We start from the raw sequence: 21,210 nt of genomic DNA on the forward strand, positions 1-21,210 counted from the left end.
ATTAAATCCTTCTGAGATTCAGACAACTACCGTACAGTTTAAATGGCAACCTCATCTACTCCTCTGGTGGTGCTAAAATGCGAGATGCCATGAAAAAACCTGTCCATTTCTGTTATTTTCTGCACTTAAAAATAAAAAAAAGACTGAGATAACCTTTTTTGCCAAAGTAATGCTTACTACATCTCCAAATATTTTGTCCCTTCTACATTAATAAGGGTGAAAATAAACTGTGACATTTAACTGCTCCCAATTTTATAAACAATAAAATATCAGTCTGTGCCCTGAAAATGTTAAAATAATATATACAGTAGCATTCCCTTCCTGAAAATTTTTGAGAATTAATTAAAATTACTTCAAAGATTTACATGCTTACCAATTTGATAGACTATGAAACAACACACTGTATATTGATTATTGTTGTGCATAGCAATCAAACTACAATGAACATAGCTGTGGCATGGAGAGAAGTTTCTTTGATAAATCCATGTAATATTAAAACCACTAAATCATTAATGACCTTGAGAGCTTGCTGGTGCTGCTTACTACTGCAGCCCAGTGAGTCTCATCATAAATGCCTCAGACCCCCTGAGTAAAAGTACAAACCATTGATAAAGATTTTAATCTTTGATTTTTGCATCATTTGTTTCAATTAGAGGGGATCCCTGCTGAGTACAAGACAAGTACAGTGACTTTAAAAAAATATGTAGTAATAAATTTTGTATGAAAAAAATTCTAACCTGTGGAAGTATCCCTCCATCAGTACACAAGCAAAAATACCCTAGAGCAAGGACAATCAATGATCAATGAGGTAAAAAAAAAATAGCTGGTTTGGCTTAGAGATTTTCTCATCGTGCCATCATTAAGAACTTGGCTCTTTTTTTAAAGAAAGAGCTCAGAACAAAAATTGTTCAATCTGTGTATCATCTTCACCATTTCTTTATTTCATTTAATTTAACACCAATACGAATGTGCATTCGCTTTTTCCCAGTAGGGTCAATTACTTCAAAAATGCCCTTAAAACATGCAGCTCCTCAGCCATAAAACATTGCATCATCATTAGCCAATCGCAGGCAGGCAGGATTCATGGGGCTTTGTGTGGCACAGTCCTGGGGAATAAGCAGGTGGATGTGTACAAAGCTGTGACTTCACCATCATAGCGAGATCTGATGTGTGCTGCGGTCAATAAAGAGCTGCATTAATAGCTTAAACCAACAGTTTGGTAGTGAACAAACATTTGAACCTGGAACTCATATTGTGTGCAGTGTGATCCAGCATAAACAGACTTCAACAAAGACAAGAATAGGATATGAATCAATAAAGGTCATGTCCCTGCATCTCAAATAAATATCTGATGGTAGATGGATATGTGACCCAGTGCAGATCACCTGTATTTGCTTTATTACCTGAAAAGATGAGATTACAAACAGGCCAGCTCTGTAGCTAGTTTCAAAACACCACATGCCAACTATACACCATCATCTCCAACTTTTCTTCAAACCTAAAATTACTAAATCGGTATCCATTTTCATTCATACTAGATAAATCACACCTTTACAGTATTCAAGACCAACCTTGAACTGATATTAAATAACTTTAAAGAGTTTTCTTTCACAGTCAGCCGAATGAATGTGTTGTACATGTTGTCAGCAGCAAAATCAAGACATAACAGCTCAAAAAAATCTCATTTTAGCCAAGAGACCTCGGTCACCCTATGTGCAGCCTGTCTATGTTCCCTGTCTCTAACAGATCTCCCCTTTCACATGTTATGACATCTTTTAAGCATGCAGGCTTAAAAGACACCTATCTCAACCCTTGCAAGCCCTTTAGTAAGTATCAATTTGGCATAGCCATGATATGGGATTAGAAAATAGATACACAAGCGTGTTGGTATAAAGCTCAGCTGAACATGCTTGGTGGAACATGGATACATGAACCTAAAATGATTTAAAGTCTCTGCACAATGGCAGCATTATGATGAGGAATAGCTCTCCAGTGGGCCAGTTCTGAGATTACAGCTCGACTTCTGCTTAATCAAATCTTCTGTGGTTCAGCCTTGAATCGCCAACTGCTCTACAAAGATGCTCCTTTCTGCAGTTACAGGAAGTGGGAAACCTGGCTTTGCAAATGCAAACAGCACATTTCTTCACTCACCATCTTGGGAAAGCTGAGACTGGTTTGACAAATTACTGCCTTGTTGGTGGCTTGAATGCAATTAGATTGGTCCTTGGCGGCATTATGTTCAATTAGTACTTTGAATTGCCAGCAACAGTAATGATAGCAGGTCAAAGCGATTTAAAAATCTCCTTTTTTTTCATCCTGGCAAATTATTCTGAACAGCTGTGGTTCTCTAGAAAGAGAACATCCAGCCAAATTGTTCATGTTTAGGAATAAAAGGCTCCCAAGGGTTCATATTCAGGCTAATCCATCTCAATCCTCCTGAGATAGACAATGACTACAGACACAATTCATATAAAAACCCACAATTGAATCACACACAGACATACACAACTCCGGACATTGCAAGAGGCTTCATGTCTGCAACTAATCTGAAGCTCAAACAGATTTTCCTGCGTTTACACATACAAATGAGACAGCCAGAGGAAATAACTCAAATAACTGGATAGCAATAAAAGGTAATTTACAAAATAGCTACTCTGCTGCAGTCAAATAAGATTGAGAAAGCTAATTTAGCACCAAACAGAAAAATCCCACAAGAAGACAAGTTTTTACTCTTCTACTGTTGATCTCAAAATCACACCATGCTGATCACATCCGTTAGACTAGCAGCAAGTTGCGGCTGCCTGAATCTGAACCTCCGCATCAGAACTTACCCGTCCATTTACGAGTAAACCATTTTTTTATCTTCTGTTCTTTTGAACCTCCTTTCATTCTCTCCCCGTCTTTCATGACTTCTCTCTTTTGTCTCGCTTCCCTTCTAAACACCGGCTACGAGACTGTCCCTTGGTGAGCAGCAAGCAAGGGATGAAAGAGGAGGGGAGGAAGGAAAAAGGTGAGGGGAGGGAAAGCAGTAAGAGAGTGAAATTAATGTGGATGAATTCCCTGAACCATGTGATGCTGCCTCTTCCTCTGAAAAGTCTTCACTCTTCACTTCACCTCTAATTATGTCTTAGGTGAAGGGGTTTTCCAATGAATTAAGCATACTGTCTCACATTCTTACTTAAATTTAACTCTAACATGTTTACACCTCCTCTATAATATAATTTTACTCATTTTGCTGAGATTTTTCTTGGCTCTGTCCAGGAAATAATTTTCAACAAGCCTTTAAATGTTGCAAAACTTCCTTCAAGATTAAAGAAGAAAAAGGGAGATTGAAGATAAGAGGTTGGATTGAGTCCCCAGGGGAAAAGCAAGAGCATCTCTTTAAAAATAGACCCACCCATTCATCCATTTATAATACACTTTTATTAAATGGCAAAAAGCCTTACTTTCTATTGAAATTCACAATATTATTTTGTCTTTTCTGTATTATTTTTTCACACCTACACATGCCCATTGGAGCACTTTAATTCCCAAAGGTTTTCCATCTGGTTGACAGCAGCAGCTGCAACCACTACACGAATCCTCACACTTTGCTCTTACCTACACATAAAAAAACAAAAATCTGTCACTAGTCCCTCTCTCTTCCTTACACACAATCACACCCACTGACACCACCTGCTTCTCTAGTGCTACTTCTGCCCTCCACCATTTGTTGCTGCTCTCACACATGGTGCCTCCACCCAGTGTTTTTCTTCTTTTTTTCATACCACCTGGTCTTCATTAAGCAGCCTCACTCCTTACACCTTATTGCTAACCTACTACCTGATACCATCTACCAGCATCACTCTCCTCAGGCGATGCTGCTCTCTACGAGCCTCTAGCCCAGCCCCCCCCCCCCCCCCCCCCCCCCCCCCCGCCCACCTCCTGCCTCCACAGAGTGTAGCAGGAGGACAGCCAGCTGGTTAGATGGCATGGCACTCGGAACCAAAGGAAATACCTGCTACATAAACATGCATAGAGAGAGGGTTTAACATGCCTTGGGATGGTGCATTGCCCATGCTGCGACACGGACGGCTGCAGCTGAAAGTGATTGCGTTTCCTGTTCCCCCTCCTCTTTTTTTTCCTCCTTTCCACTCCTCCCTCCTCCCGTTCCTCGCTTTCTCCTCTTCACAAAGCGCTGTGTCTCTCCTTCCTCAAGCCGGTCCTCTTCTCTCCTATTCGTTCCTCGCCTTCTACCGTCCTCCTCTCCTTTGTCTCACTCTGGCTCTCTCTTGCCTCCGCCGGAACCTCCTTCGCGAGATGGCTAAGGTCCAGCAGCGGCGCTTTTGACAACACTGCGCGTGTGTGGGGGTGAGCACGTGTGTGTGTGTGTGAAGGTGGGAGAGCTGGTGTGTTGGGGTGTGTGTGTGTGCATGTGAGAGTGAGAGATGGAGAGAGAGTGAGGAAAGCGATGGGCGTACTCTTTGAGCTTTTGGAAGACTGAGCATGCCGGTTCAGAGATGCTCTGCACACACACACCGTAGAATGAGACAAAAAATTATTCCCAAAGATAAACTTACACTCCCTCACCCACTCTATCTCACTTGCATTTCCCTTTCTTCATTCCTCCTTGCTAGACATTATACTCTCTCTCTCTTCTTAAAGACACAGGCGTTGCACTGCATTGCTACATGCCTGAGGCACATCTCATGATATGGTGACAGAGGGGAGTTCAGGAATATGGTCCTTCATGGGGCTCTACGGCAGAGCTTGCAGGAGGAAAGGGGAAAAACGTTTGAAGCATTAATAGAGGGCGAGGATCAGAGAGGGCTTCCGCTGGTGATTTGAGAAAAGAAGGATTGGAAAGGAAAATTAGAAATATCCCGTTGTGATAACAGCGGCTAATGATGAAGCAGCGCTGGCCCAAAGGTGAGGTTGGAGCTGATTGTCATGGCAACCACAGATCCAGAAAGGATGGCAGCACGGGAGAGTAACCTCAGCATCACTGTGGCAGTGACTCTGTCCTGCTGAAGCGAAACTATCAACAACAGACACCAACAATCAGAATCCTTAATTAGAGAATGTTACCCGCTATTCAAACGGGCCTTTGATTAGAAAAAGCAGCAACTCTCACATGAATTTATGATAAAATGTAAAATATTAAAGACGATAAAACACTACAGGTTGCTTGAAGAATCAGAAGGAGCCAGGCTAATTCACTGAAACAAGGGTTGAAAGGTTTAGAAAACAATGCGACATCAGCTCCCCCACATCAAGCAAGTCATTTTGGTTCCTGAACACGACCACAGAAGCTACTATGGTCTAAGATCATGCATTAACTTTTCTGTCATCTTAAAAATATGGCAGATATTTTCTCAAGACACTGGATTCTCACAGTATCTTGAGAATTTTATTCAGAATAAAATTACGCACATTTCCAGAGCCAAATTTGTTCTCACTCCTTTAAAAGAATAAAGAACTAGAGATGCAACAAAATCCTTGTCATTTCATGGCAGATGTTTCTACAGTGGTCAGGATTTAAAACTGGTTCCTGCTAAACATTTGGTTGACTGGCTGGATGAACAGATGAACTGACAGACAGAGAGAAAGATGGACAGATTGACAGATAGATGATTGAAGGGTCTAGAGGTCTAGAAAAAATTAATATTTTTTTCAATGCACTGTTTTCTTTGTCATAAGTATCCAAATCTGGAGAACATTTAAGCCAAACTCTGTGCTTAAATGACTGTGTTGGAACCCTGAAGTTAACATGAGCTTTGTTTTCTTGAAAGATGAAAATACTTATTATTATACTGTCATAGGACTCTTGGATAATCTTCAAGCAAATTCTGAGAAAAATTCCTTCAAATTCTAAATAACTAGAAATAATAATCTATATCTAAAAAACTACCTTTGATAACTCACAACAATGGCGTAGTTAAAAGCTTTTTCACGACAAAACCAGCTTTATTATTATGCAAACTAAATGAAATGCCTTGTTTTCTCAAGATAATACCAAAGTGAATTTCAAACCATATCCTATAAAGGATATAGGATATGGGTTTAAAGATCAAGACAAAACAAAGCAAAAAAAATAGTCCACTATGTTATGCATGTCATTCTCCAAACCCTGGTAACAAACAGTCTCTTGATATTAGAAATATATACACAAGCTCAATACATAACACCAACGTATTCTCACTGCAGGATGTAATTTGGACTTTGTCAGGTATCATCAAGCCATTGCCTGCTTTCGTTGTCAGATTTTACTTTAACCAGTGCAGACATGGTGTCAACACTAAGGACACTAAAAACTAAAGCCTGTGACAAATTAGTATTTGATGGAATGGGAATGAGGAGCAATTGTCCATTCCAATGACAGTTGAAAGCAGCAAAAGAATTAAGAAGTTCAAATGTCGGAGATACAAAGAGACAAGAAGACGGATAGTCTCTACAGTGATGAGAATCATGAATAATTTATAATCATGCTGCTCGTCACTTACATAGCACCATGTCCAGCTGGTTCAAAGGCTCGAAGAAAGAATGCATCCACCTGTCAGCTGAAGACTGTCCCAAAAATCCCAAAAACTGGACAACAAAACCTGCAACAGAAAAGTCTGCAAGTTAAAGTTGACAAAAGTATATGTGGTCTCCCAGAATTTTGCCTGTGGATATTTACCCCACATCCACTGTCTATATTTTAGTCTGTGTCCCACAGACTACAAAAGTAATGATGATTTACATATAATTTTAAAATCAATGTTTTCTAATTTCCATTTCAGATTATAAACAACATACTGACATGGATTACTTATTAAACCTCAGTTCACACAGTGAGACTACTGTCCTCATTACTCAGGGAAATAACAGCACGACCTGTGTAGGGCTGGTGCTTTGCAGGGTTCTGCATTTTACTCAGTTGGAAGCACCTCATTGCTAAGAAGCATCTTGCTGAGTAAGTAATTTTAGGGAGTTGATGAGCCCACTTTGCAACAGTTTTCTCATGAAATGAAATCTGCAGTTTTATTTTTGGCTTTATATTGCAGAGAGAATTATTAGGATGCGGAGTTGAAAATTGAATTTATTTTTCATTATACCATTTTTTGTTCCTGGAAGAAATTCTTGGGTCGTCCCTATAGACTAGTAGGAGCCTAGTTTGCCCTCCTTGTCCTCCTTCCGCTTCTCCATCTCAGTAGTGCGAGCTCATTGACCTAGAAATCTTTCAGCACTTTCTCTGGCACAATAGATCTGCACTCGCTTCAGTGGAGTTTGGCTTTCTAAGGTTATGAAAAGGGGTTAGTGCATTTGGCAATGACAGTGTGCCTTGGATATATTAATATAAAGTATGGTGTGCAGGGCAAAAAGGTCTTTTTAGTGTATGCTGGATGAAAAACAGCAAAGGTGACTCTCATAGCAAATCAGTCATGTAAATGCTGCATGTGAAATGACAGGCAAAAATGCATGTGTGTCAGGGTAACCTTCAACTCAGAGACCACTCAAAATACCACTTCTGATTATGTCGCATTCCAACCATAACCTTTTGACATATTTTATTTAGACCTCAATACAGACAGACCAACACAACAACGTGTATAATTGTGAAACATAAGGAAAAGGATCCATGATTTGGTTTTTCCGACTTTTAATTGTAGAATGAAAATTTCCACAATTCTTCTTATACTTTACAGTGTTTTGACACTTTGTGTTGGTCCATCATATTAAATCGCTTGTAATTTAAGAAAATGGAGAAAAGTTGAAAGGACTACTTTATAAGGCATTCTTTTAAGTCCTATAAATCCAGATCTTAGGTACAGTAAAACATTTTTCTCATTGCTCTTTATCTGACATTTAAACCGAAACTGAAAGTTTTCCAATTATTAAGAAAACAACTTTTAAGCACCTAACTATTTTAATACCTTCTGTGGCATGGCTTCTGTTGTTTTCACTTACACCAGCTGTCCCTGTGGAAATAATAAATAAATACATTTAGAGTTAGTACGCCAAATTCAGACTACTGCCAGAAACTGCTTTAGATGCAGAACTTAAAAGCAGCTATATTGTGTGTAGTCTAGCTGGTTTTTATTATGTGGTTAAAAATGTAGAATAAAAAAAAGACAGTGTAAAAGTACATTCAAAAAGGGAAAACTAAGTAAATAAATTTATAAATAAAACCACATGGTGTGCCACCTTTTAGGGGAGGAGGGAAACATTGAAAATAAAGGGTTAAAATGCTTTGCTTTTTACTTTTTTAAGGTCCTGAACAGGTTGGAAGTGGAACATTTACATGGTTTCTATTGTTGTTTTGGTTTTATTTCCTAATGTAACTTTTAGCAACTTGTATGGTTCACACTAAACAACTTAAGTTGAAATGTACGTAGGTTTAAAAAATTACTACAATGTATTGATAAACTAACTTTCAACACTATTATGCAACTTCTATAATAAATATCAACTACGCTGCAATAAACAAGACGATACGCACCTGTTTTACTTTAGAACACATTAGTCTGTTATAGTTTCTATTTTCCTTTGTTGTAAAACACAAGTGCTTTACTTTAAATGACCACCTCTCCTCGTGCTCCATCCCCACACAGCTACTTGCTAATTAGCACACAGTTAGCTTAGCACAAAAACCAATAAGTACCCCGAATATGTAAAAGTGCCGACACATTTGATTTGAAATGCCGTTTAAACCTGACGTTTGACAAATCTGAAATATATATTCTAACAGTTGGGCTAAAAGGTGTCCGCTTTTTTACTAAATGTTATAGAAATCATTTCCCAGCGTGTACCGAAACTTAGTCTGGTCCTGTTGTCCAATGCTCCATTTCTCAATCACATCCCTAAACTGTTTGGGTTAGAAAAGTAAAACTTTTAGGGACTTTAATTGTTTGTTTCTACCCAGAAAAAATAGTCTTTTAAATATTTTGTATTACAAACATTTTACAAAACATGTTTAATAATAACGAATAGTCATTAGTTTTTCCTCGTTCTTAAATCTAAAATGGGACTTGAACATTTCGCAACAAACCTTCGCCTAAAAAGTAAAAAAAAAAAAAAAAAGATTATTAAATTTTATTATTTCTCCATAGTCTCACATTTTCCCTACAAATGTGAGAAAAAGGCTGTGAATCCACTTGTTTCATCTTTTTATGCCACCTTTATTTAGTGTGTGTGGTGGGAAGCAGAACACAGTTACAAATATATTTAATTCAGTAGTGCCAAAATTAGTAGCTTTAACTGCACCTCCTACAATTCATGTAAATTCAGCTGTCACTGAAGCATTTCTAATATGTATCTCAGTGGTGCGATTAGAAACCTTTTTATGTGATCTATAGCTTCTTGCATTTCTTATGTTATAAATATGATGTGACACACAGGCTCTTATCCATTAGCCATTCTTAAAAATGGCAAAGAATGAAAAAAATGTGAGTTTATTAAGGCAGATGTGTGTTCATCTTCATATCTCAGGAAATTGCACCAAAAACACAGTGGGTCACTTAATCTTGTCAAATGATTAAAATGTTTTAAATAACTGTAACTGTTCTGTTTATTTTTCCAATGTGTACAGTGAAAGGGGTGATTAGGGAAGTTAAAAAGTGAAAAATAAAAAAGGTTAACTGCTACAGTTATAGCCATTTTTAATGTGAAATAATACATTTTTTCAAAACTTTTTGCACATTGCTATCAGGAGTGCCAATAAATGTGGAGTGTCCTTTATAAATCCATGGAGACATGCTAATCAGTAAAGGGATGGTTATTCTCAAGGACATCATTTTTGAAGAAGCAGAATGATTAAAAAAACACGAAAGTACTTTGTATTGATATGTCTGATGAGAAGCAATAACAATCCCACTAAACTCATTGGAGGTAGATTTAAGAAAATAAAATGGGAGTTTTAAAAGCAGCTGGGTCAGCAGAGTTGAATCATTCTCTATTCAAAGTAAATAAAGTCATCCAACTTGATTTAGATTTTCATCTGGACCCATTTACATGAAACTGAGGCTTTCTTGGCCTCAGTCTTAATCCAAAGCTGATGAAGCTGGCAGATCATGTGTTTCCATGGCAATGTGAAAGTCCAGAAATGACCAGTCTGTTAACATCGTGCAGTTTAGTCACTGGTGAACTGTTTACTTTGTCGTGTATGTGTGGGTTGTGCGGTCAGGATTTCAAACACCGACTGAGCTGAAAGCTCACTGCTGTGCACCTTCTGTGACTTCATTGTGCCAGAGAATAAGAGTGACCAATAATGTTATAAATGTAGCCAGAGTAGAATAGATTTAGACGTTATATCAAAACATAGGTTGGCCAGATACATGCAGAGTAGCCATCTGTAGCTTAAAACAAATAAATTTTTTCCTGTCCTTTACAATTGATTTTCAGTGTCCTTTTATTGAACCAGATCAATGAAAAATAATGCTGCAGCACAGGTTTCCCCTGAGAGGAGGTCACTGGTGGTGGAGGAGGTTTATAGATTTTTCCTGTCAGTAAAAAGGCTATTACAATGATGCAAACACAAGCTATCACATGTAAAAGTCATCCATTTAGAGGCAAAATGTGTTGATTGACTATGTCTCCAGAAAAATAATCTGACTGATTAGTTTGTTGCATGTAATAACTATTGTTTGAACACTACTTTAATTTTAATAATGGTGAATGTATTGCTTTAAAGGTTGTTTCATTTGAGAGGTCCATATATAAAACCCCCACCTAGGGACAGAACATCAATCTGATAGACGATAAATGTCACTGAAAAGGTGAAGAAAATATTAATTCATTGTTTTTATGAAAGATTACAAAATATGACCCCTTTGAGCCTTTAAAATTAAAACCCTGAAGAAGTTAACGGAAAAACAACAATTACATTTTTTCCACAAATAGGGGCATTTCATTAGATTAATATATCATCACGTTGTTTATTTATTTTAGTTATTCCTTTCAAAAAGCAAAAGTCGTATACTATGTAGATTTCCTACACATAATGTGATATTCTCCAGACATTTATGTTAATTTTTACGATCCATTACACCAACCCCAAAATTCAGTTCACGGAGATTTTAAATAAAGACTGATTAAAAAAGATTTTAATACAGAAATGTGATGTCATGGCCACTTTCTGGCCTACACAACAATGAAGAGGTCACCAACACTAGCCAAAAGGAGGGCAAGCCTCAAGAGGTCGCTGTTTTAAAAAATTCACAGAGTGCTTTTCACAGAGTGCTACATTCAAACATATTGATGGAAAGTTAATCGGAATGAAAAAATGTGGTCGAAAAAAAGAACATTCACAAACAACAATGAAAACTTCAGCTTCTAAATGTATGTGAAGCAAAGCCCATTCAGTAAATTAAAGGGAGATTCAGTTATTTGTAGTTATTTCGATTCACTTCTCAATCAGAAATGATTGAGAAGTCTTCCTTAAAGTGGCACACATTACTTTCAATTGAAGGGTGTACCCCAAGGCTCAGTTATTGGTCCACTTACTTTTAATGTGTCCATAAGTAATTTCCCATTCATCCTGGTGGATTTTTCATATGTATGCTAATGACACTGTTTCATATGTAGCTGGCAATGACATTGCATCTGTTTCAACATAACCTTTCTCTATTTTTAGTGTTTCAGCATGGTTTGATAATGTATTTTCTTAGATTAAACATAGACAAAACTGTGTCCATTTGTTTCTTTTTCAGAGCTTGAATTTAGATAAACATTTATTTAATTCAAAAAATTTTGTGGCAAATTATCAAACAGCAAAAACATAGCATCATCTATTAAATATATATTATGTTATCATAGCTAAGCAAGGGACATACATCAAAAATTCCTTAACCTGTATATGTCGTTCAGTACACGATGATACCAAACTCTCCTCCTTCTAAATGACAAATGACCCAAGTATCACTGTGTTGGACTGACCAGTCTGATATAATACCTCTTTGAGAATTGATGGGATGTGGCCAACAAGAAGATGAGAGACACCACAGCCAACAATGCAGAAAAGCTGAAGGCTGTTATAAAAGCAACCTCTGCTTCTTTAAAACCCCAGGAGAGCCACAGGCTGACCACCGTCATGTTGCATTGATGCAGAAACTCCTGCTAAAAAAGCTTCAACTGAGTATTGAGTTAAAATACTGCACAGTGCATGGACATAGATTTGAATACGTAAACATTTCTGTCAAATATCTTTCTTATAATGACCTCATCTAAAACTGAAATTGTCAGAGAAACTGGACTTTGGGTTTTCACTAGCTGAATGGCAACAATAACTTACAAAAGACAGAAATAAATGGTTGAAATACTGTAGATCATGCTATGCATAATGAACTTGTATATGAGTTTCATATTTGCAGTTAGATATAGAAGTACTTTAGAAACAAGAATTAAGATTCACTCTTCAATACCTGAGTACATTATTCATCCAACTCAGAGGTCACAGTGATGCAGACATCTGTAACAGAGATGCTGAAAATTACATTTATACGCAAGTTCAGAGCTAATATGCTGTGAAACTAAAGAAAATGATGTCACTCTTTTCAATAAGATTTAGTGGAAGCAGGGCACCCGTTAAAGGTCAAGTGCAATGCTATGTGTGACTGTACATCTTATTCTAATAATTTTAGCTCATTTCAACAACATTTGATAAGAGTACAACAGAGAGCAAGAGAAAGAAGGGGTCAGGGGAAAAAACGGGATAATGGCAAATGTAACAGAGAAATGAAATAGACTCTGATGCATTGGGGAGACAGAAGAAGATTACCTCAGCTCCACTTCAATTACAAAGCAAGTTTTAAAGAAAAAAAAAATACCTCGTTTAGGTCATTAAGCACCTTGCAATTCCAGGAGTGAGGGCACCAGCTGCTAATGCAAGGTGAGAAATTATTGCTGTTAGGATCTGATCATGGTAGTCTTCTTAATTAAGGAGCCGTGTCAAATTAAATGTGTGTGATCTCATTCAGCTTCCACTCCTGCTTGTGATCTTAAAGCTATATAAAAGGACACATCATGGTCCATGTCTGATCCCTTGCACTCCTTTTTAACATCTGCTTACTTACTCCCTATAAATACATAGGGTGCTGTTGCCAAGGTAACAACTCTTTGGAGAGTTGGCCACCTGAATTTCAGATGGTGCAGAAATGGAGGGTGAAGTGAGATGTGCCGACAGTGGGAGAATTAGAAATCCCCTTTTAAACCACTCATTTCTGTGAGCAAACAAAAGATTTATTGCCCTAACGCAGACAACGGCACAGACTGGTTTATAGCTGAGAATTCAGAAAATATTTTCTCTTCTGAGTCGATTTCTCATCTCAAACTGTACATAATGTTCAAACCATTGATGGGATTATAGTTGACACAGAACTGACAACTGAATATTGTAAGAAGGACGTAATTTCAAACTACCGGTACTCTGACATGTATGAACGAGTTCACTCTTCAACATAAGCTGTTTTACGGTACATTCAGAACATATTCTACGTGTTGTAAAGATATTTAGCACCATGTATCAAGGTTTTTAATAATACACTGCCCTCTAGCGGCAATAGCAAGGAATGTCAGCACGTTTTGACATTTAAAATTAACAGAACAATGAATGCCAGTAGGGTTTCTGACAGGTGTGAAGATCATTTTATTTGAAAATTCTAATTTGTATTAAGGCATTCCAAAAATACAATCTTTCAAATATATAAATGAGGAGACCTTAAAACATGTACAATAGAGATTCTCTTTATTATAGTGCATTTATTCGGTATTACAGGACAAGTTTCTTTTTATTTTAAAAAAAGCATAAAAATGAGAAAGAAATATGAACACAAGTCTTTTGTACAGAAATGATACTGCAAATTAAAGCTTCACATCTGACCAAAATAGATGATAAAAGACATCAAGTTAACAGTTTAATAACAGTTTATTATAATTTCAAATTCTTTCCATTTTCAACTTGACTAAACCATTGTAAGATATACTGCGACGCAAGTACAAAGATATTACAACGTAAAAAAAAAATAATAATAATCCCAAAACATTGAAATATCCAGTCGTAAAAAAAACGAAACCTGAAGCTCCCTTCTGAGGTCAGTGTAACATAACTGTGCAGTCATCTTCACTCAGTGTGTACTGTTCAAGATTGATTTTATTTCTCATAGCAGAGGACATTGGAGCAAATTGGAGTGACTACTCTGGTTAAACTAACTGGCACATTCAACTATCTGCTGGTGTAGAGCAATGGAGAGTGTTACTGCATGTGAGTTCACTGCCATGGCTGAGAGATAAAACAGCTGTCATCGCACAAGTCCGTATTATGCAAGCTGATGTGGCTGTAAAATACGGTCAAATCATTTCTTGTAAATGAACAGAGGAAGTAACTCTGCCCTGAAGCAAGAAGCTTGAAGCACTAAATATGTATTTGTAAGGCTGATTTATACACTTCCTATTCAACATGTACCATCTAACACAGTAATAACGAAAACAGAAAAAAAAGGAACTTGCAAACCTCCTAATGCAGACACATCCAAAACAGAATATAATGAGACTATTCTGCAACTAACTTGGTCCCGAGAGCGTTATACTCAAAAGGACAGCACACCCGGCAGCTCAGACTAAGATAAACTAGGAAATACATGAAGAAAAAAAAAACAGTAACAATAAAATAGCTAAAATCATCAGACCCTAACCAATGAACTACTGTACTTACAAGAGCAAATGAAGTCTACTTCTAAATAAAGAGCCAGAGTGGGAGCAAGTTGTCATAGCAGTTGGCTTTGTGGAGCTGAAACCCACACAAGCCTTAAGGTTACAAACCATGCAATAGTTAACACTCCTCCAGATATGTAAACATGCGCTGCAACATTTATTGCCGTCACCAGATCCAGTCGGAGTGGATCTTTTACGCGGAACAAATACGATTTAATCAAAAGACAAACGAGGCCAAAAAGAAATACTTAATATCAGACACGTGTCTGAACTGAATGGAAGTTTCCGCCATTGGAACATTCTCACATAAATTGGCACTGAATACATTTACATTCTGATCACTAGAAACCTGCAAACTATGAAGTTAAAAGATAAAACTGAACGGTTGTTTCGTGCTTTTATGTCTTTGATCCTAAATATATAGCAACAATTAAAATTAGTTTTCATCCTCAACTGTTCTAGGTTGTTAAGATGACAGCATCTTTTTCTAGGTAAATAAACTCATGTTGAAAAAACTCCCAGCAAATAAAAAACAGAATTATTACCTTTTGGTTTTTTTCTTAGACATTCTTTTTAAGAGGACAGAGCACTCAGCATCGTGCATTGCTTTTTGCTTTACAGATACCAGCAGCCTTTGGGTGTGCTGGCACTGGAGGAATGAGAAGTGACTGAGAGCTAACTGTGTTCAAGGCACAGCAGTACTGCTGCCACTTCTGCACATTCATTCATTCACTCAAAAATACTTATACAAACACGCACATACAGTACACTGATGTCGGGGCGCACTGGCCAAAGCTCCAAAAAAATAAAAAATAAAAAATTAAAGGAAACTGAGGAAAGAGGAGAATAAAGAAGTACATCTAGGCCATGTGCAGCCTCCCAGAAACACTGCAGGCAGAGCTGGCAGATGGAGACGCGGCACAATGGATCATTTTGCGTTCCTTAGCTGGCTCGAAAGCCAGTCCAGACCCTCGTACAGCCCATCTCCACTGGTAGCGCATGTGGCCTGGATGTACCAGTTGCGGTGACGGAGAGAGTGAAGGCTCAGCTTGTCAGTGATCTCAGCTGCGTTCATGGCGTTCGGCAAATCCTACCAGATAAAAATCAATAAGATAACTTTGAAAACAAACAAAGGATCAGATTTTCGCATACAAATTTAAAGCAAGTTTTACATTGCCTGACATGAACAGAGGGAATTGGATGCATGTGACCAGCCGAATGTTAAACCTGATTAGACTAGGACAACTGAATCCACTGGTGTTCCTGAAGAAGTCATTTAACACAAAACCATGCAAACACAACAGACCAACAAAGTCTGCATGATTAGTCTAATTGTTTTAAAGGTTTTAATCAAAAATGACCAACGAAATACCATCTAAAGAACAATGTTTAACCTAAACTTAAATATTTGCTAAGTACATCAAGTCCCTTTATGAGTTGTAGTCAGGAAAGAAACCTCTGTGGAGGTCCGTGTTGGAAACGAACCTGTTTATTAGCAAACACAAGCAGCACGGCATCCCTCAGTTCATCTTCTGCCAGCATTCGCATCAGCTCCTCCTTTGCTTCACCCACTCGCTCCCTGTCATTGCTGTCCACTACAAAGATAAGGCCTGAAAACAAAAAGATTTTTATGAGGGAGGAAAACAAAGAACTTCAAATGTAAAGGGAGTTTTAGCAGAAAAGTACTAGTGCTGAGATGACAGAGTAGATACATCACATCTCTCACCTTGTGTGTTCTGGAAATAATGCCTCCAGAGGGGCCGGATCTTGTCCTGGCCACCAACATCCCAAACCGTAAAACTGATATTCTTGAATTCTACAGTCTCAACATTAAAACCTTAGAACAAGAAAAATATATACATATATTTTCAGAGCCAATGTAAAGTGTAGGTGTCGAGCTATAAAGTAATAATGAAACAGAAGACGACTCACCGATGGTAGGAATGGTGGTAACAATTTCTCCCAGTTTGAGCTTGTACAGGATGGTGGTCTTACCGGCAGCATCTAGTCCGACCATCAGAATTCGCATTTCTTTCTTTCCAAACAGTCCCTTAAAGAGGCTGGAAAAGTTCCCCATCTTGGCGTACCTGCAGCGACGCACAAAACTGAAGTGTGACGTCTCTAAAAGGCTGGTGCTAAACAGAAGACAGCGGCTCAACTAAAACGTACAGATCGCGTCTGTAAGGCATGACCTGTAAATGTGCATGATCTAAAATGTTACATCCTTTGAGACCGTTGCTGTCATTTCCTGTATTTTTTTTGTCTTGCACATTAATGAAACTGCAAAACACACTTCTGTCATTTGCTTGATTTCGTTGAAGCTGTTTTTGACAAAACAGCTAAAGAATTTGCCTTAAAAGCATTTACTTGAAAAGTATGCAGAAAAAAACCCTCATGCATTTGCCAGTAGAAAACCCTTGAGTACTCAAGGACTAACTTACGAATGAATGGGCTTCATTTCATTCAGTCAGGTGGTGCCATAAAATATGATATTAGACATTTTTTAAATAAATAAAATAACTTGAGAAATATTTTTCTCCCTTTTGCTTCACACAGAGAAGAATTGTACATCATGTCCATTGGCATGACAATTGTCACTATAATTTCCATAATTAGATCTATAACCACATCCATTCCTATTGCAGCCTATTTCCACTCATGCTCCATAGTGGTGTTTTTTTTTATGAAGTTCATTACCAACTTAGTTACGTAAAAGTACTTTTAAAACCCAGCAAAACAAAAAACAAACAAACAAAAAAAAACATTTTACATTACTGATGAGACATTGCAACACTGATGTATAATGTCTTTCTATGACATCAATATTGGCTAGTATAAATGTTAATGCCAATATATTGTCCATCTCTAGACTCAACTGTTATGTACAAAGGATTTGAGTACAGGCTAATGTATTTATTAACCTCAGCAGGAAGACAAAACTAAATTGGGTTAATCACAACTTCCTTAAAGTCCAATCTGATATAGTCACCTTATCTTTACAAACAGCACCCAGAGAACTTCCTCACATCTTTTACCCCACATTTTAACATTTCATTTAACCAGTGAAGAATTGCAAAATGACATAAACCACAGCAAAATAACGCATTTACATTCTCATTTCCTTTCCACAGTTTTGTTGCCGTGTCTTGAAGGTTACATACACAAAGTTTGTGGATAAATTGGGGAAAGCATGTCTAAGCTTGTTTTGCGCTGCTCCATGCTGCAGGTGAAGACCGTAACATAGATAAGGACCGCAAAGCTAAAAGAAGCAAATTCCTTGAAAATATGCCACAGAGTTCTACACAGACCGCCTGGAGTGAGCGCCAAGCTTCTAGTTTTGTTAAAGCGAAACACACTCCATGTTCAAGATACCATAAAAAATTTGATGGGACATTCTGCCACTAGTTGTATTATGCAATGGTCAGAACTATCAGACTATTTTCTTATTTATGTTTATGACATTTATGACAGAAAAATTAGGATTTTTTTTAACTCAATAAAACTGTTTGGATGCAAAACCGATCTTGCAGTAAAGCACATGTTGAAGAAGCATAAAGCCACCACTTTATTAACTTTGCAAGACAAACAAAAAGAACATATAACATAATATGAATGATTTTAAGTTATTTTGTCAGATGTGCAAATAAATCAGTATAAACTTGTGTTCAGCTGACAAGTATTTATTGAAATTCAAATATGTTTTTTTATTGGACCAAAAAATGTCTCACAGTCTCATTGAGTAGCAAAAAAAACAAAAAACATTAAGATTCATAAAAATTAAATGTTCAACTATTATTAACAGTATCAGTCAAAGTTAGTAATTTTTTACATGTCTGCATCAGACCCTACGTAAAACTTAGTTTTATTCCCATCTTGTTTCTGTATGTGATTTGGAGGGAAATAAACAGCACACGTGCTTGTTTCAACATGTGGAATGTCTAAATAAAGCAGATTAGCACCGTCAGCCGTCGTTTTTTTCATGGTGTCAAAAAGAGTATGAAAATACATTTATTTCAGTAAATATCATATACCAGCTATGGCAACAATATTAATATCAGATACCGATATTGGCCCACAATTTCATATCAATGCACTCCTAATAAATATCGAGGTTACATGCCAATGGCAACCAAGGACTTCCGATTAGCTAATGACATAAGGCAAATGAACGAGTAAAACGAGTTACACATCAAGCAAGCTCAACAAGCAACAGGCCCACCACAAAGTTCCTGATTCATTGATGTTAAAAATATCACTGTAATTAATATGGGCCACCACATATAGTAATTCTTAGCCTTGAAACAACACAGTCACATTAATAGCTGAATTAACCAATAGGACACACACAAAAACTACTGACTCACCGTTAGCTGAAAACGTAAAAATATAGAATAGAATAGAGTAGAATTCAACTTTATTGTCATTGCACTGTCACAAGTACAAGCAACGAGATGTAGTTTGCATCTATCCAGAAGTGCTCTACGAGATATAAATATTTATTTACAGATGTACAAGACTATGTATGTATGGACTATAAGGGGTTATAGCAAAGAGATATAGATATTGTGTATAAATATAAATATGGGAGCTGTATGCACAGATTATGCAGAATATTATGTATTCGAAATAGTTCTTCAAATATGAGTTTTGAAAATTGTTTTCTTTTTGCAAAACTAGTTTGTAAATGTGAATAAAGTAATGTAATAGCTTAACTAATGAAAATTGAAATCATTTTTAAAATATTCTTTATTTTGCAAACGTGTGTCCGTTCAAAAATGCATCACCCAGAAATCCTTAAAATGAGGAAGAATCGGAAAAGAATTGCTTTTACCGTTCAATAGAAATTGAACATCTTTCAATTTCAACAAAGGAATCTGCCTTTGAATCAGAAATAGGTAAGGTTGCATTTTATAAACTTGCCACTTCTGTCTGTACTTATAAACATTTATCTTTTAGCGAAACACATATCTTAAATAGTTTCACTTTTGTTTTAAGTGGTGATCATTTAGGTATAAATGAGAGAAGGCTGACGATTTAAACTGAGACGTAGGAGGAACTGCACTTGTAGCTTTATCATAATATCAGTAACTGTGAAAATAAACATCTGCATTTTTCTCTGCATATTCATAAGCTAAACCTCGTCAGCTGATTACAATCCCCATCGAACCAAATGCTTAGATAACAAATATATTGCTGCGGTTTGTACATGTGCCAGTACACATACGATAGACGCAATCAGGACAGTAAACCGTTTCGAAAACCTATATTTTGTGGGCACACTGATCAAAAAGAGAAATTGACCAATTGACTGTTAAAATGACAGCTAACGAGTGTTAGCTTATTAGCCGAGAAGGATTCACAACTGGCAATAAATTACTTGTAACTGTGTAAAGCTGTATCTGTAAAAATATAACAGAAGATGCTAGATCAACAAAAACTGTTAAAAATTAAGTATATATTTAAGGATTAAATGTATGAATGAAAACACAACAAAGCACTCCCGTTGAAGTTAAAAAAGCAGCTAACGAACTCCAAATGTCTGGTTTCGACGCCTAAAACCCAGCCGTAATCAAAAAAACGTGTAAAACTACACATTTTTAACAATAGGTTGATAAAGGATTGTTTGATAACCGCGATTGTTTAAATATTTGAATAACAAATTTACCTTAGTAGCTGTTTCTCGAGCTTTCTTCCGTTACTGCTCAACTGGAAAATGGCGATTTCCGGTTGTCGTCATCCTCCCCCGCTTCTTCTTCTTCTTCTTCTTCTTTTTGATTTTTTATTGGTGGTTGTCAAGAAACGTTAAGGTTGCATTACCGCCACCTACTGATATCGTCTCCTTTTTCTTTATATTTGACGGGAGACCCAAGCATTAAAATATTACTGCAGCGCTATCAAGAGGTGTGGAGAGAGACAAATGATCATTTCTACCTATATTCCACAACTCAACTTTAGTCGCGCTCTTTACAAATTTGCAAAAAGTGGATAGGTACATTTCCTTCAACTGGATGTTGATATATTTATGTAAAAAAGCACATAGTTTCTAAGCTAATGACGAAAGAAATAGACCCAAAGAAATGTTCTTGATTCGAGTAGAGTCATTCTACTGTGGAAATACATTTTAAAAATCTGGTAAATATGGCATTTTTTATTTAGAAAAATTTTATTGCCTCTTTATTATTTTTTTGCTAAAGCCTTTAAGAGCCATTGAGGGAAGTCCTCATGGGACTCCACGGTCGCAGATTACAGACCCCAGCGTTGCCTTGATGCGGTTTTGTGACCTAATCTTTAAACTTCTTCACACTTCATTGATATTAAGTTATATTTCTAAAAAGTGAGAACTGAATAATTTTCCTTTGAAATTACAATAATGTAATGCTTTGTGCTTTTCAATCGCATAACATCCCAATGAAGTATATACACATTGAAGTATATGGTGGAAACATGACATGGCATGAAAGAAGTTCAAGAGGAATAAATATTTTTTAAATGTACTGCATATGTAGTCAAAGAAATTTGCAGCTAATTAACTTATTCTGATTT

At 36.9% G+C, this 21,210-nt stretch overlaps 2 protein-coding genes across 14 annotated transcripts in view; both read right to left on the reverse strand.

The window, feature by feature from the left end:
• Positions 1-4,612, reverse strand: part of srcin1a (SRC kinase signaling inhibitor 1a) — a 109,628-nt gene extending 105,016 nt beyond the window's left edge. For 4 of the 13 annotated variants that reach the window (XM_032586655.1, XM_032586666.1, XM_032586665.1 and 1 more), the window contains exon 1: positions 2,832-3,083. In XM_032586655.1, the coding sequence (XP_032442546.1) occupies positions 2,832-2,907 (76 nt within the window). In that variant the 5' untranslated portion in view covers positions 2,908-3,083. Of the gene's footprint in view, positions 1-2,831; positions 3,085-4,036 lie in introns of those variants that run through there. The other 9 variants (XM_032586658.1, XM_032586653.1, XM_032586652.1 and 6 more) reach the window with 5 other exon arrangements.
• Positions 4,613-13,685: 9,073 nt separating this feature from the next.
• arf2a (ARF GTPase 2a) lies at positions 13,686-20,441 on the reverse strand. The gene is made up of 5 exons (XM_032587743.1): positions 20,333-20,441; positions 16,600-16,754; positions 16,394-16,504; positions 16,153-16,277; positions 13,686-15,757 (listed from the first exon to the last, which is right to left on the reverse strand). Exons 2-5 carry the CDS (start codon positions 16,742-16,744, stop codon positions 15,596-15,598), a joined length of 543 nt encoding a protein of 180 aa, XP_032443634.1. The 5' UTR covers positions 16,745-16,754; positions 20,333-20,441; the 3' UTR covers positions 13,686-15,595.
• Positions 20,442-21,210: the final 769 nt, after the last annotated feature.

Source organism: Xiphophorus hellerii, chromosome 16, assembly GCF_003331165.1.
Source record: "Xiphophorus hellerii strain 12219 chromosome 16, Xiphophorus_hellerii-4.1, whole genome shotgun sequence".
Lineage (NCBI taxonomy): Eukaryota > Metazoa > Chordata > Actinopteri > Cyprinodontiformes > Poeciliidae > Xiphophorus > Xiphophorus hellerii.

What these genes read in the sequence shown, in the direction of transcription:
- arf2a (XM_032587743.1), bottom strand. Translation starts at nt 16,744, where the DNA reads ATGGGGAACTTTTCCAGCCTCTTTAAGGGACTGTTTGGAAAGAAAGAA. An exon ending in TACCACCATTCCTACCATCG is followed by an intron (nt 16,505 to 16,599) that starts GTGAGTCGTCTT and finishes TCTTGTTCTAAG; the next exon opens with GTTTTAATGTTGAGACTGTA. An exon ending in TTATTTCCAGAACACACAAG is followed by an intron (nt 16,278 to 16,393) that starts GTGAGAGATGTG and finishes TTTTGTTTTCAG; the next exon opens with GCCTTATCTTTGTAGTGGAC.